We start from the raw sequence: 19,651 nt of genomic DNA on the forward strand, positions 1-19,651 counted from the left end.
CACGGTGGGCCTGAGGTCCATGTGCACTGAATTACATATACACTGAGCTTTTCTCCATCTCATGATCCCTGGAGCCTATTTCCATTCTCTGTCACGAGGGAAGTGGCTAACTGTCCTGTGTTTTGTGTTCAGGATCTTGTCTCCTGCCTGGGGGGCCCTGTGCTCAGTGGTGTGTGCAGGCGCCTGGCTGCTGACTTTCGACACTGTCGAGGGGGCCTCCCCGACCTGGTGGTGTGGAACTCCCAGAGCCATAGCTTTAAGGTCAGTTGAGCCAGAATGGAAAGTCTGTTGGTAACCTTATTAGCAACTGAATGAGAGGCCACAAGTAGGCATTTCTTGAGTGGCTGTTGGCAAGACTGAATTCCTTGAGAGCTTTTGGGCCGAGGGTCTGGGTTCCTGTGGGCCTCTCCCCTGCGACTGGCTTCATCAGAGCAGGTGGGTGAGAGGAGCCCCAGGGTGTGAGCAAGACAGAGCTCCATCTCTTATGACTTGATGTGGAAGTGATGTTCCATCACTCCTGCTGTATTCTGTGGTTAGGAACGAGTCTCTAGTCCAGCTGACACTCAAAGGGAGGGGGTCACACAGGGTGTGGACACCAGGAGCTATTTCAGAAGCTTACCGATAATTGTACATTTTAAAATGACTTAAAGAGTATAATGGTTTGTAACTCAAAGGATAAATGCTTGAGGGGACGGATACCCCATTCCCCTTGATGTGCTTAGTTCACATTGCATGCCTGTATCAAAACATCTCATGTACCCCATAAATATATACACCTACTATGTGCCCACAAAAAATTTTTTAAAAAGCTCAGAGAGTGCACACTTCTTGAACGCTGTCCACTAGCCCAGCCCTGCTGCCCATCACTGGTGATTTGTTTTCTCATTATTGACTTTTGAGATTAAAAAATTATATATCCTGGATACAAGTCCTTTATCAGTGACATTTCATCCCAGTCTGTGGCTTGTCTTTTCATTTTCTTAATAGTGTCTTTTGAAGAGCAGAGGTTTCAAAGTTTGACAAAATCCAACTTATTTGTTCTCTAGTGGATCATGCTTTTGGTGTCACATGTCAGAAATACTTGCCTAATCCAAGGTCACAAAGAGTTTCTCCTTTGTTTTCTTCTAGAAGTGTTATAGTTTTAGGTTTTACATTTAGTTTTATGATCATTTGAGATGCCATTTGTATACAGTGTGGGGCATGGACTGGAATTCATTTGTGGCGTGTGGATATCCACTTGTTCCAGCTCCATGTGTCAAGAAGACCATGCTTCCTCCACTGAATTCCCTCTGTATCTTTGTCAAAAATCAGTAACCCATATATATGTGGGTCTGTTTCTGGATACTCTTCGGTTCCATTGATCTGTTTGTCTGTATTTCTTGATTATTGTAGCTTTAGATAAATCTCGGAGTCAGGTAGTCTAAGTCCTCTAATGACTTGTTTTTCAAAGTTGTTTTGGCTCTTTTGCATTTTTATTTGAATTATAACATCAAATTTTAAGTTTCCAAGAAAAAAAAAAAGCCAGCTGAGGCCGGGTGCAGTGGCTCACACCTGTAATCCCAGCACTTCGGGAGACGGAGGTGGGCGGATCATGAGGTCAGGAGATTGAGACCATCCTGGCTAACATGGTGAAACCCCGTCTCTATTAAAAATACAAAAAATTAGCCGGGTATGGTGGCATGTGCCTGTAGTCCCAGCTACTTGGGAGTCTGAGGCAGGAGAATCGCTTGAACTCAGGAGGCGAAGTTTGCAGTGAGCCGAGATTGCGCCACTGCACTCCAGCCTGGGCGACAGAGTGAGACTCCATCTCAAAAGAAAAAAGCCAGCTGAGATTTTAATTGGAATTCCTTTGAATCTGTAGACCAATCTGAGAGGAATTGGTATCTTAACAGCATTATTTTGATCAGCAAACATGGTATATATCCCCGTGTACTTAGATTTTCCTTATTCTTTTTTCAGTGTTTTTGGTTTTCAGTGTAGAGGTCCTGCATATCTTTTGTCAGATTGATCCCTAAGTACTTCATATTTTTAATGTTATTTAAACAGTATCATTTTTAAAAGTTTCAATTTCCAGTTGTTTGCTGCTCTGTGTAGAAATACAGTTGATTATGTATATTGATCTTATATTCTGCAAATTTGGTACGCGTACTTATTAGTTCTTGGAGTTTTTTTTGTATATTTCCTTGGATTTTCTACATTGACAATCAGATTGTCTGCTAATAAAGATAATTTTACTTCTTCCTTTCCAGTCTTAGTTCCTTTCTTTTCTTTTTCTGGCCTGATTGCACTGGCTAGAACCTCCAGGAAAGCATAGGCTGTAAATGGTGAGACTGGACGTCCATGCCTTGTTCCCAATCTTGGGGGAAAGTACTTAAGTCTTCCATTATTGAGTATCATATTAGATGCAGATGTTTCGCAGATATCTTTTATTATATTAAGGAACTTCCCTTTACATCCAGGTTTTCTGAGAGTTTTTATCAGGCATTGATGTGGGATTCTGTCAAATAACTTCTTAAAAAAATCTATTGACATTATGATGCGATTTTTCTCTTGAGTACGCTTATTAATCATGTGATTTACACTGGTTTTTGAATCTTAAACCTACCTTGCATTTCTCCGATACACCTCACTTGGTCACGATGTATTATCCTTTTTATATAATGTTGGGAGTTGATTTTGTAAAATATTAAGAATTTTTGCATATATGTTCATGAAGGATATTGAGCTGTAATTTTCTCTTTGTTGGGTTTTGATTTCAGAGTCATACCAGCATCAGAGTGGGATGGAATAGTTGGTGTAGAATTAGTATTATTCCCTAAACATTTGATAGAATTCCCCAGTGAAGCAGTATGGGCCTGGAGATTTTGTGGGAAGGAAAATTTAAAGCTATAAATTAAATTTCTTTTTAAACAACATAAGGCCATTCATATTATTTGTTTCTTCTTGATTGCGCTTTGGTAGTTTGTGTCTTTCAAGGAATTTGTCCATTTCATTTAAGTATTGTCTTAAAGTTGTTTATATATATATATTTTTTTTTTTTTTTTTTTGAGATGGAGTCTCGCTCTGTTGCCCAGACTGGAGTGTAGTAGCGCAAGTTAGCTCACTGCAACTTCCGCCTCCTGGGTTCAAGTGATTCTCATGCCTCAGCCTCCCTAGTAGCTGGGATTACAGCTGTGCACCACCATGCCTGGATAATTTTTTTTTTTTTTTTTGTATTTTTAGTAGAGATGAGGTTTTGCCATGTTGGCCGGGCTGGTCTTGAACTCCTGGCTTCAGGTGATCTGTCCACCTTGGCCTTCCAAAGTGCTGGGATTACAGGTGTGAGCCACCAGCACACGGCCGTGTATTTGTTTCTTATTGTATTTTAATATCTGTAGAATCTTTATCTCTGTCATGCTCTTATTCTTGATATTGGTAATTTGTGTCTTTTCTCTTTTTTCCCTGATGAGTCTGGCAGGAGGTTTATCAATTTACTGATTTTCTCAAAGAATCAGCTTTTGGTTTCATTTGTTTTTTTATTTCCTAGTTTCTCAAGGTGGAAGCTATGGTGATTGCTTTGCGAACTTCTTTTCTAATAGAGTTAGGTAGTGCTCCAAATTTCCTTCTCAGTGCTGCTTTATCTGAACCTCACAAATTTAGTAGTTGTTTTCATTTTCATTCAGTTCACAATACTTTCTGATTTCCCTTTTGACTCTTCTTTGATCCTTGGCTTATTTAGAAGTGAGTCATTTACATTTCCAAACATTTGAGAGATTTTCAGGTATCTTTCAGCTATTGATTTGTAGTTTAACTCCATTGTATTCAGAGGACATATTTTGTATGATTTGAATCCCACTAAATTTGTTGAGACTTGTTTTATGGTCCAGAATATGGTTTTCCCTGGTGAATATTGTTTGTACTTGAAAAGAATGTGTTCAGCATTTGTTGTGGGCAGTATTTTTAAATGTCAATTAGGTCAAGTTGGTTGATAGTGTTAAGTTGTCTGTGTCCTTACTGATTTCTTATTTACTTGTTCTATAAATTATTGAGAGAATATTGATATCTCTGATTATAATTGTATTTCTTTTCTTTTTTTTTTTTTTTTTTGGTTTCTTGAGACAGAGTCTCACTGTCACCTAGGCTGGAGTGTAGTGGCAGTGCGATCCTGGATCACTGTAGCCTTGATCTCCCAGGCTCAAGCAATTCTTCTGCCTCAGCCTGTTGAGTAGCCAGAACTATAGGCATGCACCATCATGCCCAGCTAATTTTTTTTATTTTTTGTAGAGATGGGGTTCCACCATGTTGCCCAGGCTGGTCTCAAACTCCTGGGCTCCACATTGGCCTCCCAAAGTGCTGAGAGTATACCATGCCCAGCCGATTTGTGTATTTCTTCTTGCGTTTCTATCAATATTTGCTTCATGTATTGTGAAGGTCTGTTATAAGACGCATAAACTTTTAGGACTGTCATGTCCTCTTCATGAGTCTACCCTTTTATCATTATGCAATGACCCCCTTTACACCTGGTAATCTTTACTCTGAAATCAACTTTGTCCGATATTGTTAACATGTAGCCACTTCAGCCTTCTTTTTTTTAATGTTAACATGATACATTTTTCCATTCTTTTACTTTTGACCTGTTTTATCTTATTTTTAATGTGGATTTCCTGTAGGCATCATATAGTTGGGTCTTACTTTTGAATCCAACTTAACCTCTGTCTTTTAATGGGGTGTTTGGAACATTTACATTTAATTTGATTATTGATATCCTTAGCTTTAAATCCTGATACTTATTTTCTCTTTGTCTCAGAAGTCTTTTGTCCCTTGTCTTTTTCCTGAGTAGCTGGAACCACAGGTGCACGCCACCATGCCTGGCTAATTTTTGTGGTTTTTGTATTTTTTAGAGATGGGGTTCCACCATGTTGCCCAGGCTGATCTCAAACCCCCGGGCTTAAGCAGTTCACCTGCCGTGGTCTCTTAGTGTTGGGATTGCAGGCATGAGCCACAGTGCCTGGCCCTGTCTTATTTTTAAAGATTGCATTTTATAGCTTTGCTGGCTTGTTAGCTGTAACTGTTCATTGTGTTTAAGTGGTTGCATTAGTATATTATATATCTTAAAACTTATCCACCTTCAAGTGATACACACTTTAGAGTAAAAAGAACCTTTCAATAATATATATCTTCCCTTCCAGCCTTTGTGATGTTTTCATATATTTCACTTCTACATGTTATACGTTCTATATTATTTTTGCTTTCTACAGTTGATTAATAAGAGTCTATATTTACTTACGTAGATAGCATTTCCAGTGCTTACTATTCTTTTGTATAGATCCAGATTTCTGTGTAGTCTCATTCTCCTGCTTGAAGAATTTCCTTTCACGCCTATAATTCCAGCACTTTGGGAGGCTGAGGTGGGCGGATTGCTTGGGCTCAGGAGTTGGAGACCAGCTTGGGCAACACAGTGAGAACTCATCTCTACAAAACGATAAACAAATTAGCTGGGTGTGGTGGTGTGCACTTGTAGTCCCAGCTGCTTGGGAGGCTGAGGTGAAAGAACTGCTTGAGCCTGGGAGGTCAAGGCTGCAGTGTGCTGAGATCATACCACTGTATACCAGCCTGGGCAACAGAGTGAGAACTTGTCTCAAAAAAAAAAAAAAAAAAAAATTTCCATGTCTGGAAGTGCTGCTAGTAATGAATTACAGTAGGTAGCCCTCTGTATCCATGGTTTCTGCTTCTGTAGATGCAACCATGGACTGAAAATATTTGGAAAAAAGAAAAACAATAAAAAGTAACTACAACAATAAATCAAATAAAAATACAGCATAACAACTATTTTCATAGCATTTACATTGTATTAGGTATAAGTAGAGATGATTTAAAGTATATGAGAAGATGTGCATAGAATATGCAAATGTTTGATGCCATTTTATATCAGGGACTTGAGCATCCATGGATTTTGGTAACAGAGGGGGGTCCTTGAACCAGTCCCCCATGGATACTGAGGGATGGCTGTATTTAGGTTTTGTATGTCTTAGCCTTTATTTCACCTTTGTTTTTGAAAGATATTTTCTCTGGGCAATGAATTCTATGTTGACAGTTATTTTTCAATACTTTAAAAATATTAGTCTACTGTCTTCTAACTAGCATGGTTTCCAATCAAAGAATCTTTTTTTTCCTCTGGCTTTAAAAATTCTGGCTGCTTTGACTATATCCTGATTATATGGTTGTGATATTTCCTAGGGTGCCGTTACATTTGTGTGCCTGGGATTCATTAATTTCCTTCAATCTTTGGGTTTATTGTTTTCATCAAATTTAGAAAATTTTTGGCCATTTTTTCTTTAAGTTTTTCTCATTCCTTTGGGGACTCTAATTAAATGTCCATTAGGCTGCTGAATGCTGTATTTAAACAATTTTTTTCTATATTTTACCTAGAATAGTTTTTATTGCTGTGTCTTCAAGTCTAGTGATGTGTAGTGAACAAAACACACAATTCTTGCCTTCATGAAGATGACATGTAGTATATATTTTTATTTTATGAATGCCATGAAAGAAGTGCATAGGGAGGATATACTTAGAGCTGTGACCTCTCCAGATGAGTTTAAGCCGAGCGTTGAAAGGTAAGAAGTGAGGCATGTCAAGAACAGGGAGAAATGTCCCAGGCAGCGGGACAGCAAGCAGCAAGTGGAAGTGAGGGCCTCGGGGTAGGGAAGAGACTGGTCATGGCAAGAAGGTTAGATTTAATTGAAAATGTAACAGAGTAATCAGAGGGTTTTAAGCAGGGAAGTAAAATCCAGTGCATGCTTTAAAACAATTTTTCATTTGCTATACTAAGAATCAGTTTACTCATCCTCTGTGAAGGACTGTCTAGTTTCTACAGAATAGAAAAATTTGTGAATAAATTTCTTAGCTCATACAGACGCTCCTCAACTTATGATGGACTTATGCCCTGATAAATCCTACACATCAACTGAAAATATTATAAGTTGAAAATGCATTTAACATATTTATCCCACCAAACCTCATAGCTTAGCTTAGCCTACCTTAAATGTGCTCAGAATGCGTGCATTAGCCTACAGTTGGGCAGAATCATCTAGTTCACTGCACACCGTAGAGTACTGATTACCCTCATGATCATCTGGCTGACTGGGATCTGTGGCTCACTGCTGCTGCCCAGCATGGAGTATCATACTGGGAAAAGATCAACACTCAGAGCATGGTTTCTATTGAATGTATATCATCACTTTTGCACCATTTTCAAGTCAAAAAATCCTAAGGTGAACCATTGTAAGTAAGTGAAGGACCATCCATATATTTGTGTTACACTTACAAATACAGTGAGAGAGCAGAAGAGCCATTTAAATAGTTGTCAGTGACAACTACAACAACTTAATTGAATGGCTTTTCATTCAGTAAGATACTAATAACTTTTAAAAATTTCTTTCCAGCTGGTGGAAGTTAAAGGCCCCAATGATCGTCTTTCACATAAGCAGATGATCTGGCTGGCTGAACTGCAGAAGCTGGGGGCTGACGTAGAAGTCTGCCATGTGGTTGCAGTTGGAGCTAAGAGCCAAAGCCTTAGCTAAAAGCTATGGAATTGGGGATATTTGGTGATACATTAATGTAAGATTTTCAAGAGTATAAAACATGTTTTATTTAATTTTGTTATCATGCATTATAAACCTGATAGTTTGACTTGTCATTGTACAGTGTCTGCATATCACAAAAGTGTTTGTTTGTTTGCTTGAATACACTCATTGATTCCACACAGTGGGTAATCAACTTTTTTTTTTTTTTTTGAGACGGAGTCTTGCTCTGTCACCCAGGCTGGAGTGCAGTGGTGTGATCTCGGCTCACTACAACCTCCACCTGCTAGGTTCAAGTGATTCTTCTGCCTCAGGCTCCCCAGTAGCTGGGACTACAGGTGTGCGCCACCACGCCTGGCTAAATTTTGTATTTTTAGTAGAGACGGGGTTTCACCATGTTGGTTGGCCAGGTTGGTCTAGAACCTCTGACCTCAACTGATCTACTCACCTTGGCCTCCCAAAGTGCTGGGATTACAGGCATTGAGCCACTGTACCCGGCTGGTAATGAACTTTTTTAAAAGAGAAAAATCTTGTTGACCATTATTGGAGCTGGATGCATCTATATGATTAGATGTGCAAAAAGCTGGAAAACTCAAAAACAAGTGATGATTCATCTTTAGGTTTTTTTATAAGAAAGTAGCGGCCAGGCATGGTGGCTCATGCCTGTAATCCCAGCACTTTGGGAGGATGAGCGAGGCAGGTGCATCATGAGGTCAAGAGATTGAGACCATCCTGGCCAACATGGTGAAACCCATCTCTACTAAAAATACAAAAAATTGGCTGGGCTTGGTGGCACACGCCTGTAGTCCCAGCTACTCGGGAGGCTGAGGCAGGAGAATGGTGTGAACCTGGGAGGTGGAGCTTGCAGTGAGCCGAGATTGCACCACTGCACTCCAGCCTGGGCGACAGAGCGAGACTCTGTCTCAAAAAAGAAAAAATTAAAGTAGCATAACCAATGTTTCCTTCAAGTAATTAATTATATGGGAAACCGAAATTCTCGAATTAAGTTTTTCTTTACTGCCCTATACACATTTAGCTGTTAAACTGTTTTGATTGATTATCTAAGAAGGGCTGAAACAGTTGAAATTCCAATTCCTTTAGGAATTAAAACATTCTCATGAAGTTGTGTTGATTTATAACATGTAAATGCTTGTTCTACTGATTGGGCCCGGATCATGAAAGGAATGAAGTCTTTTATCAGAGGCAGTTGTCCTTCTCCCTGGGACCATCCCTAATAAATAACTAGATCGGGGTAGTTTCTCTGTTGACAGTACAGTCAAATCGGCTGCTCATCACCATTGTGGGAGGGTCTCAGGCTGGGCAAGGGGGTGTGGTTGGTAGAAAGGTGATTTATCCATGCACCAGGCCCAGGAGTCAGGGACTGGGACCCCAGTCTCTCGACTTGTTTGAAGCCTTCTTGGGGGAATATTACTCCCCAGTTTTTATATTTATTGAATGGAAGGACCAGTTAGGGCATGATCCATCAATATCCACATGGCCTTAACTTTAGCCACTTCGGAATTGCTGTTAAAAAAAGTTAGTTAGTTACTGATCACTACCTGGCTTTAGAGGGCAAGCAGAAACATCCCATGGATGACACAGAAGTATGGGTGGAAGAAGATGCCTTCACCTCTTCTATCACCGTGTTCCAGTAGATGATTTCATATTGACAACAACAAACAGTCGCTGTGGAATTTTATTAAGCCATCAAAATTTCCTTCACATTCAATACTGTTGAACAACAAGATAACACATCTTCTTGCTCATCCCACTTGAACTCAAGTCATCAATTTTAGGCACAAAGGTTTTAGTTTTCTCGGGAAATCAAGTTTTAACCACTTGAGGTTACTACTGCAGCAAGCAGATTTTGTTGACAGATGTGAACAGCTTTACCCTCTGTTAGTACAAATTAATATCCTTTCCTTAAATATAGTTAGTTAGATATTTTTGGTTTCAAAATCAGTTTCCATCATAAAATAACAGCAAGACACTGTACACCTTTACGTTCAATACTAGAAATTTCACCCAGCGCATCAGCATCTGTGTGGCGTTCCCTCATCACGGGCTCTGCTGGCGGGCAGCAGGGGTGCTGAGCTCTCTCCAGTGCGCTCTGTGCAGCCACACCACTGCTGTCACCACACGTCCCTCTGACGGCAGAGGTGGTAAGCAGCTTTACCCTGGCCCGACTGAAGGCTGTCATAGTTGTTTTTCATATTATGCACAATAAACTGTGGCACAATAATCATGATATAACAACTGTCCAGCAAAAATAAAACTATTTTACATTTGATTATCATACAAAAATATGCATTTTTCTATTTTTAACCACTATTAATAGTACCTAATATTTTTAAACTTGTAAATTAACAACAATAAAATACTACAAGAGTTAAAATAAAATAAACGTGAGGGAAGAAAATTACAGAGGGAAAAATGCTCAATCCAAAACATTTAGTAATAATAAAAAAGCAGCTAAATGAAAAAGGGAGAATTGTGATTACACTGTCAATAGTAGGATACGCTGTGGTGTTATGAAGAGATTGGGTCTGGTTTCTAATCAAGGACTGTAAAATGTTTAATAATTCTATTTGTATAAACTGAAACTAGCCCTTATTTTCTAGGCAACAAGTTGGCAAAAACCTTGGGTTTACCCATAAAGTGAATTTCTTAAGATATTTTTTAAGAACTCCTGTCCTGTTATATCCAGAGACATTATCAAATCTTAAAAGGCAAATAATTCAAATAGAAACAGCTATTCAGTACATACAAAGGTAAAATAGTTATCTTGAAAACACTTGTTTTAGAAAAGGAAATAAGCTAACTAGACACTTTACAAATTTTCCGTATCTTAGGGTGGCAGTTTAAGAAACAGTCAAATTTGAAAGTATCCATGTTTTAAGCGGGGAATGAGGCGTGTGGGGTAGGCGGTGCCCCGTTTCACTGCTGTAAGAAGCTTCAGCTTTGACCTCTACAGTGGTAGGTAGGCTCTTGTCACACAGTTTGGAAATACTTTAAGAGAGATTCAGATCAAGCAAACAACTGTGTCTGCTCATTCTCCTCAACTTTGCCATCCAAAGTTGGAGGTTGGGGGAGCACTTCTCTCGCTATTCAAATGGCAGTGTTTTGAGAGAATCCATTTTTTATTTCTCCTCTATTCCTAAGCATTAGGAACTATGAGAGAAGGAGGACATCTGTGCAGGTGCCCAACTCGTGACCTCATTAGTTATTTCCAGGGGGAAGTGCCAGCAATAGTTTACCACACTGGAAATACTGATGGCCAAGCCCAGCACGCCTCCCAGCAAGCCTTGTTTTTTGAGGGCGGGTTTTGGCATAGATGGCACTCTCCTGTCTACAGCATGCACCTCTGAGGAATCAGCACCTCACAGGCCACACTCCCCAGTGGCTTTCAGAGGAACAAGACTTTGGGGACTCCTGGCTATGAAGCTTAGTATGAAAAGCCTATTTCAAATATGCAATGGGATTTTCACACCCCAATTTTAAAAAGTGAAATTATATTTTCTTCTGTAATATTTGTATCTTAAAGTCAAAGGCACTTCTAAGTTTAATTATCTGCAGCAAATGCTTTAAAATTAACAGTGCATATCATTTTAAAGTTAGCCCTATGAAGTTAAAAGCAAACTCATGATTTCAAAACACAGTGATCTAAGGTCGCAAAGAAGGTGATCTAAAATAATAAATTCTGGCCACAGAACACTGAACCTTCATCAGGTGAGTTCAATTAGAGATGACAGAAAGTAACCAGAAAAATACATGAATACTTCCTAAAACCTGCTGGAGGTTTTATCAGATGTTCCTAAAAATGACACGAAACACAAATTTCCTAACTTTCCTGTTGTCTGCTGCCTGGGGTTGCTAATGTGACTATCAGATAGCCTTCAGGAGGTGGCAGGAAAAATGGATGGAGACAGAAATGTAGCAGACAGAACACGAACAGTTTGATCACAGTTACAAAAGCCAGACCTGTAATGACAGAAAGAGGACAGGAACAAAATTTACATCTCTCTTAAAATAAGTGTGAAAGAACCATGATTCAACATGTTTTTAAATATTAGTGCAAATTCCAACTATTATTCTTACATATAAAGTTATTAGAGCTTCAAACGCCTAGGTTAGCAATTTTAATTCAGAGGAAAAAAGTTGCTAGCTTCCCTCAAAATGTTCAGAAAACACCCTATTTTAGTCTTCATTTGCTAATGTCTCAGTAGACAACCATATTTTGGCCCCACTTAAAAATTTGCTTAATGGTGTTCCTAAAATGCTTCGTCTGCATAGATTCCCTACAGGAGAAAATGGAAATGAGGAGGAGAGAAACTCCGGTGTCCCCGAGGTGTCAGTGTCGTGAGGGCCGCTGGCGTTGAAGTACATCCTGCTCTGGCCCAGCTCCCCATAGCAGGCCTCCAGGGGGCCACTGCGCTGTTGCCGCAGCATCCTGCTCAGCACATCGACTTCATCAGCCAGGAGGGAGAGCTTGTGAAAGGCCGTGATGGAGCCACCCAGGCTGATCTGGGCCTCAGGAACCCAGCGGAAGTAGCACAGTTTCCACAGTTTTATGTGTGTTCCAGAGACACGTGGCAGAATAACACCGTGCAGGTTGACGGGTTTGGAAAACCATTCTCTAAAATATTGCTCCGTATCACTGTTCTGGCTGTCGGTTGGCTGAGGTGGATCTGGCTTTGGTTTTAATATCAATGAATTTCTCCTTGGAAGTAATTCTTGGTCACTGATGATTCCATTCTTTAAGGCAGACGGCATTCCTCTTAGTGTGGAGCTGTAGCTTTTCTATACAGAAGAGATTTTGTTATGTTCCGGGGATTCCCTTTTTAGAAAGATTGTAAGGATGCAATGGCAAATATAAACTCAATACTATGAAAACTTAATGGAATTTCAGCCTCAAAGAACATTTTCCTCCCTTCCTCTGTGTCCTTATTCTAATCCTCCTCCCCTGGAATTACACTTTTTTATGTGTTGACTCTACCTAGGCTGTAACTATCAGCCTGAATGGGGGCAGGGATGAGAGTACCTCCTATCCACTAATTTGCTTAAGGATAAGTTCTAAGACGGGCTAGAAAAAACCCTAGACCTGGCCGATTCTATCAAGAACAATGGCAAACTGAATACAGGCAGTCAGGAGGCCAAATGTCTGATTCTTTGGTCTGTACCTTTCAGTACTCTGCAAATTTTCTACCAAAAAAAATCCCAAGAATTTATTTGGAAATTATTAAAAAGGCAAACAATGAATGTTATTAGGACAAGAATATAGCAGTCAGGAGGCCATGACTACATCACAGCCAGGTGGCATTCCCTGCCACAGTGGCGGCTTGAATCATCAAGAAATGGATAAATGGGGCTTTAGTAAATTGGGCTTGCAGGCTCAAAGCTGCAATCTGCCCACTCTCAGGTACTGAGACTTTGTGGGCCTCAGACACCAGGAAGAAAGTTGGGATACAGTCATTTGAGTTAAAGAGGGAATGACCCCTCAGAAACCCACATTAGCAGTGTTACTCTTGGAAGTGCCTTTACTTTTAACGCTCTCTGTTCTGAAAAAGAGGTGTTTGGTTACGTGTGAGCCAACATCACGTTTTGTTAGCTGTGATTTACCTTTGTCCGTTTAAAAGACTTCAGGGAGCCATTCTGTATACAAGGTGTGCTCTTTCCAATGTAGAAGGGGTTATGGAAAAGGGTGCGATCCTTTGCTGTAAACTGGAGAGACCAGTCCCAAACAGAGGGGAATTTTAAGCCCTTCTCATCACCCAATTGGATATTTTTGCTTATAGCAAATTCCTGCAAAATAAATAAATAAATATTTGCAAAACTAAAGATTTTCTCATGAATGCCTTTTTTCGGATGAGCCACTCACCATTATACGGGTTAAATGTTCTGTACTGCAGCCCTCAAAACCCACCAGAGTGGCACTTTCACTTCAAGAGAGGAGATGCTCCTGGCCTTTGAGCTCAGAGAAGCCCCATAGTCCCCATGAACAAGGAGTGTGCTTTTCAGGTGCCCTCTGCCTTAGGACCCGAAGGAAGCCGTGCCCTTTGGGCAATAAGAATGTTATTAAGAGAAGTTTCACTAACATGATACTAGAAAGTCTTAAACATGTTGAATTTATTTCTATAATTACAGTATTTTACTTTTATGAGCACACGGTCAGTACATTTAAGTAGTTACCTGTTGGTAAGTGGATTAACAAAATCTTTGGATGGAAATCACTGCCACCAATTTTATAACTTACTTCGTAAGTGGGGAGCTACACTTCACTGAGCCAGTGATCTCAAATCACAGACCGCAGACTCAGGGTAGGAAGGAAGGGATCAACTCCCTGTGGTCCCAGCATGCGGCAAACCATGGAGACCAGGTACACAGGAGACCCCTCTTCACAGGAGTCCACCTCTAGCCCGGACTCTGGGCTGGTGCAGCCTAGTTATCTGGCTTCCCACCACAGTAAACTGAGGCAACACAAGGCTACAGGGTGACAGCCAACCACCGCATTGTGAGGAAGACATGGAGCTCCTCTGGAAGGCAGCCCAGACCATTTCTATGAAGCACAGTCACATTTAGCAACGTGGACAAAGGACTCTCATCTCAGCTGATTGACGGCAGCAGGCTGCCACAGCAGTGTATACACAACAGTCCCCCGGAGGAAATAACCCCAGACACAGAGTTGCTGGATGATGGGAAATGTCTGATTCTTTGTTCTGTACCTTTCAGTACTCTGCAAATTTTCTACCAAAAAAAAAAACCCCAAGAATGTATTTGGAAATGATTAAAAAGGCAAACAATGAATGTTATGAGGACAAGAATATAGCAGTCAGGAGGCCATGACTGCATCACAGCCAGGTGGCATTCCCTGCCACAGTGGCGGCTGGAATCATCAAGAAATGGGTAAGCTGTGTAACAGCACAGGACATTTTGTAAAGTTTTACACAATTTTCTATTTCAAATAAGTAAAAATTCATTAAGCACCAAATACGCATACTTTTAACAGTTTTGGCCAGGTGCAGTGGCGGCTCATGCCTGTAATCCCAGCACTTTGGGAGGCCAAAGGCAGGCGGATCACGAGGTCAGGAGTTCAAGACCAGCCTGGCCAATATGGTGAAACCCCGTGTCTACTAAAAATACAAAAATTAGCCAGGTGTGGTGGCGGGCGCCTGTAGTCCCAGCTACTCGGGAGGCTGAGGCAGGAGAATCACCTGAACCTGGAAGGCAGAGGCTGCAGTGAGCCGAGATCATGCCACTGCACTCCAGCCTGGGTGATGGAGCAAGACTCTGTCTCAAAAAAAAAAAAAAAAAAAATTTTAGTTACTTGACATTTCATCATGTACATGGATTAAAAACAACCCATTTGCTTTAAACACTGTTAAGAGCTGAAATCTAGTAAAACATGAACCCAAACCTGTTTTAATGGCCCTTCAGTAAGTATATAGAAAATGTCCTCTTGGCCAAGTGTGGTGGCTCACGCCTATAATCCCAGTACTTTGAGAAGCTGAGGTGGGCGGACTGCTTGAGTCCAGGAGTTCAAGACCAGACTGGGCAACATGGCAAAACCCTGACTCTACAAAAAACTACAAAAATTAGCTAGGCGTGGTGGCATGTGCCTGCAGTCCTAGCTACTCAGGTGGCTGAGGCGAGAACAGTGCTTGGACCCAGGAGGCAGAGGTTGCAGTGAGCTGATATTGTACCACTGCACTCCATCCAGCCTGGGTGACAGAGCCAAACTGTCTTAAAAAAAAAAGATGTTCTCTTTTTTAAAAGGTAATAATTAAAAATATTTATCTCTAAGAGAGACCAGATTTTCTATAAACACTGCCTGGCCACTAGCACCTAAGGTGGCCTCAGAATGGAAAAAAAAAAAGAAGAAATGCTTTGGGCTTTTGCCTGTGTGGAAGGGGCTGAGAACGGTTAAGAATCACGACCCTTAGACAATGGCCAGTTCCTGCTAGGGAGGAAGGGAGAGGGGGATTCATGTTAGTATTTGTCAGAAAAAGCTTTTGAAAAAGCCAAATTAAAAAAATAGAGCACTAGAACATGAACAGGGAAAGCAGACGAAATACTTGTAGAAAGTATTTTTTACAGCTCCCTCAATACAATTCAGTAATTTTCATTCCTGGTGAGAAGTCTGTCAGCACACGCAGCATCAGCCAAGCAGCAGAAGCAGTGGTGTCTGGGGGCCGGGAGTCCTCCACCCAGATACCCACCCATGCACTGCCCAGTCCCCAGACCCCAAAGTCTTTGTCCTCGCCTCACGCGCCTTTTGCAGGCTCACACTGTCTGTGTGTGCACGGGGTAGTGACGGGAGAGAATGGGGAAGAGCTGAAGGAGGCAAACAAGGCCGAGGGAAAGCCTAGCTCCAGGCAGAGAGGGGCCCCAAGAATGATTATGGTGACGAAAAAGAAAAACGAGTAACTGGGAGAGCATGTATTTTCGGAACAAATGAGCGTTCCATGCCTCAGGAGCCTCTGAGCCTGTATCACTGGTCCTCAGCACAGTATCTGGAAAGGCCAAGCTTTCCTGGTGGGGTGGGCAGGGGACAGACTCTGGCTCTGTCACCCAGGCTGGAGTGTAGTGGCACCGTCTCGGCTCACTGCAATCTCTGCCTCCTGGGCTTAAGCCATCCTCCCACCTCAGCCTCCCCAGCAGCTGGGACCACAGGTGCGCACCACCATGTCTGGCTAATTTTTGTATTTTTGGTAGAGACAGGCTGACAGTGTTGAGTTTCTTTGAGCTCTGGGTTCCCCAAAAGTGGCAATGCTGGACAATCTCTCCTGCCTTTCGTGTCCTAAGAACTGGCTCCTGTGGACTGAGACTGCCCTCCCTCCTGATTCCCGTCTTCTGACTATAAAATCCCAGGCCTTGTCCTTTTCTTTGGGATGTCCATTAATTAAGTTCTCCCTCCTGCAATAGCCTAAATAAAATCAGCTCCTTAACTGACCAGTGTGTTTTGTCTTTTATACCAACAAATCCAGAATAATTCATATGTCTTTAGGAAAATTTGCATAATGATTCACAGTTTACAAAATGTTTCACCTCATACAATGAGACTAAAGGCGTAAGTGTTCGTTTGACAGATCCATTTTACAGGTTAGGAACCTGGACTCTCAGGCTGAAGCCTGAGTGGAACATGGGCCTAGCACTTTTCCCAGACCAGGGCCAGAACTCAGGTTTCCCACCCCCCAGGTCACACTGCCTAGCCCAGGGCCTTCAGGCTGAGGCTGAAGACCCTAGAGCTCACTATGAGGGCAATCCTCTCCCTAGAAAGGCTTCCTGAAGGCCCACAAGAGCTGCCCCTTTCTGTTTCTCTCAATGGTCTCCACAGCATTTGTCAGCTTCTGTTGTTGGTTTGAGGTGGGTGAAATAGCACTTTGGTTCAGAATGGTTTCCACCAGTGGCAAGCTGTAGCTAGTTTCAAGTTTGGCTTGAGACCCTGCTTAGTCATAAATGACTCTTCCTCTAAATCAATGAATTGTGACCGGAAACTTAAAACTCTTGAAGGAAAATAATCTTGTTTTGTACAACTTTTTATCCTACTGACCTAGGAAATAAATGTCCTGTAACAGGGCTTTTGTTTTTCACTACCCAATAGCCCAAATGTGAAATATAAATACAAAAGTATGACATTTAAGGTGGTTAAAGTAATTTACATCTTTAAAGGGGTTTACTACAAAACGTTTACATTAGAGTAAAACAAAAAATGTTCAATCATAAAAATAATTTCCTAGATTTGTGTCTTCAAAATAATCCATTCAGAAATTTCAGCTGAAAATGACAGTAAGAGAGTTTTAAATCATAGATTTTAAATAGGCAGTGAATTATACTTCAGTTATGCCTCGATAAAGTTGTAAAAACAGGGAAAATGTAGCCACAGCCACAGGGTTGCTTACCGTGCTTTGCTTCACTCGCTGGTGAGGGGAGTTGAACAGGAAGGTGCCAAACAGTGAAATCCGGGTGCTGTCATACAACACTGCCAGGTAGGTTTCCGAGAACTCGAAAGCTGCAGGATATTGTTCTAACAGCTGCCAGGTGGCATCCAAGAATAGCAAAAATAAAGGAGACTGGCAAATACAAAGAGACAATGGGATCATTTAATGTTATCCTTCAGCCGTTCGCATTTACTTCAAAATGTACTGCTGATGTTAAAGAAGAGATGAATGAGAAAACATCTAAGTCTGAAACACTTGGCTTCTAAGCTGAGCTATAGACATCTATCAAACCCAAGAAGTAACGTTCAAGTGATAAACATCACAACCCTTATTTGCCCAATACATGTAACAAGTTGAAACAGCAAAGCACACAGTTGAGCGGGTTGCCACTATATGAAGGGGGAAGAGCAAAACATGTTTAAGCATGTCCTAGAAACAATTCTTTAGATTATATAACAAAACAAAACCATCAACCAAACTTCTCTGATTTTTGGTTGATCCTGTAGGCTCAGCATCCAGAAAACATCCCCATATTTCAGAAAACACTTTGGGATCAGTCTAGGTCACGTGGTGTGTCCCCAAGTGCAGTAGCGGGTGACCACTATTTTTTATGAGACACCGCGAGTCAAATGGTGCTCTCTGAAACAACCTTCTAAAAACTGATCTGACTGACCTGCCTGGCCAATAAGTTATTTGTAAGGCCTTCCGCAGCCTAACTAGAGATCCAAGGCAGCCACTAACTCCACAGCTGTTACAAAGGTGGCCCTCTCAAACTTTCCATCTTAACCTATGTACCCCATTTTAAGAAAATATGATATTCCAAAAGTGATTTTTCAAAATAGCTAATGTACTTGTTATCTGTTTTTCAGTATTTTATTCAGAATTTTTTCAGTAGTTTTCCACTTAGACAAATGCAATAGACAACTTTTAAAAATTCCACCTTCATAGTTACGATAATCTTTATAATAAGTACATCAATTTGAACTCTAATCCATTAGTTAGCTTTGGACTAAAGAAATTAAGTTGTACTAAATACAGTATTTTTTAAAAGCCCCTTCATCTTTTAATGGCACTTATTTTATTTTGTGTATCCTTAAAGACTGATAAAAAGGCATCAAGATTTTGTTACCTCTTTCTCTGATCTCTTTAGATGGTTGCATCTGTCTAGAAATTGATATCCTGCCATGACCCACTCCTTCTGTATCAGACTCTGAAATCCAATAATTGTCCTAAAATAGGGATCCAGCATCATTTGAACAAGAGAAGCTACACAACAGCTCAAGTCTCTTCCTTCCTCCTCTGTCAATAAAATGGAAAGAAAATGATTACAACATAGAAAAATGCTGAGAGAGAAAGGGAAGGAAAGGTAAACTAGATAATTTAGTATTCTGCACACCTAGGCTGCCTTCCAAATCTGTATAAGGAAATTTTACTGGATTCCAGCAACTCTAAAATATTACAGACTTGTAGATAAACTAAATTAGCATTTAATAGGAGATGGTCTTTTATACATGGATATTTGCCAGATAATAGAAGCTCATCACTCATACTTTTTACATTCGAATGGTTTGTGGTAGAAAATCCGTCTAGACTCCATTCTACTGCTCTTTTGTCAAGGTATTAAGAATAAGGTAATCTTTCTACTGACACACCACATGGCAATACTGAGAAGTGAATGGGGAGAGTGGGACTGTTCACTACCAACTGAAGCTGTGGCAAACGATTCCCTCCCTCCTGTCTTTTATAGTTGTTGTCCTTTCCAATGAGGCCAGAATTGCCACGCTATCAAAGTCAGCCAGGGAAATCAGAAGACAATTATTGACCAATATCCCTTATGATTATAGGTGTAAAAATCAATAAAAATATGAGTAAACCAAATTATCCAGGAATGCAAAGTTGGTTTAACATCTGTCAATTGTAGTAACATACCACAGTAATAAAGGACAAAACCAACACGATCATCTCATTAGATGCAGAAAAAGCATCTGATATAATTCTACATTCATTCCTGATTAGGAATAAAAGTAAACATATTTAAACTGATCAGAGACATCCACAAAAACCTACAATTAATGTTATTCTCATTTCACTGGTGAAAGACTGGATACTCTCTCCCTAAGATCAGGAAGATGATAAGGATGTCTGTTCTCTACA

The 19,651-nt window shown here is 40.7% G+C and overlaps 2 protein-coding genes across 10 annotated transcripts in view; one reads left to right on the plus strand and one right to left on the minus strand.

Moving 5' to 3' along the window:
- Window positions 1–13,397, plus strand: part of FAN1 (FANCD2 and FANCI associated nuclease 1) — a 132,195-nt gene extending 118,798 nt beyond the window's left edge. For all 9 annotated transcript variants that reach the window (XM_054532470.2, XM_063716542.1, XM_054532471.2 and 6 more), the window contains 3 exons: window positions 133–261; window positions 7,422–7,596; window positions 11,853–13,397. In XM_054532470.2, coding sequence (XP_054388445.1) covers window positions 133–261; window positions 7,422–7,559 — 267 coding nt within the window. In that variant the 3' untranslated portion in view covers window positions 7,560–7,596; window positions 11,853–13,397. The remainder of the gene's footprint in view (window positions 1–132; window positions 262–7,421; window positions 7,597–11,852) is intronic.
- Window positions 9,238–19,651, minus strand: part of MTMR10 (myotubularin related protein 10) — a 59,134-nt gene continuing 48,720 nt past the window's right edge. The window contains exons 13-16 of the mRNA XM_009249631.4: window positions 18,627–18,796; window positions 17,459–17,629; window positions 13,179–13,361; window positions 9,238–12,359 (exon numbers count right to left, since the gene is read on the minus strand). Coding sequence (XP_009247906.3) covers window positions 11,757–12,359; window positions 13,179–13,361; window positions 17,459–17,629; window positions 18,627–18,796 — 1,127 coding nt within the window. The 3' untranslated portion in view covers window positions 9,238–11,756. The remainder of the gene's footprint in view (window positions 12,360–13,178; window positions 13,362–17,458; window positions 17,630–18,626; window positions 18,797–19,651) is intronic.

Source organism: Pongo abelii, chromosome 16, assembly GCF_028885655.2.
Source record: "Pongo abelii isolate AG06213 chromosome 16, NHGRI_mPonAbe1-v2.0_pri, whole genome shotgun sequence".
In the NCBI taxonomy this organism is placed as follows: Eukaryota; Metazoa; Chordata; class Mammalia; order Primates; family Hominidae; genus Pongo; species Pongo abelii.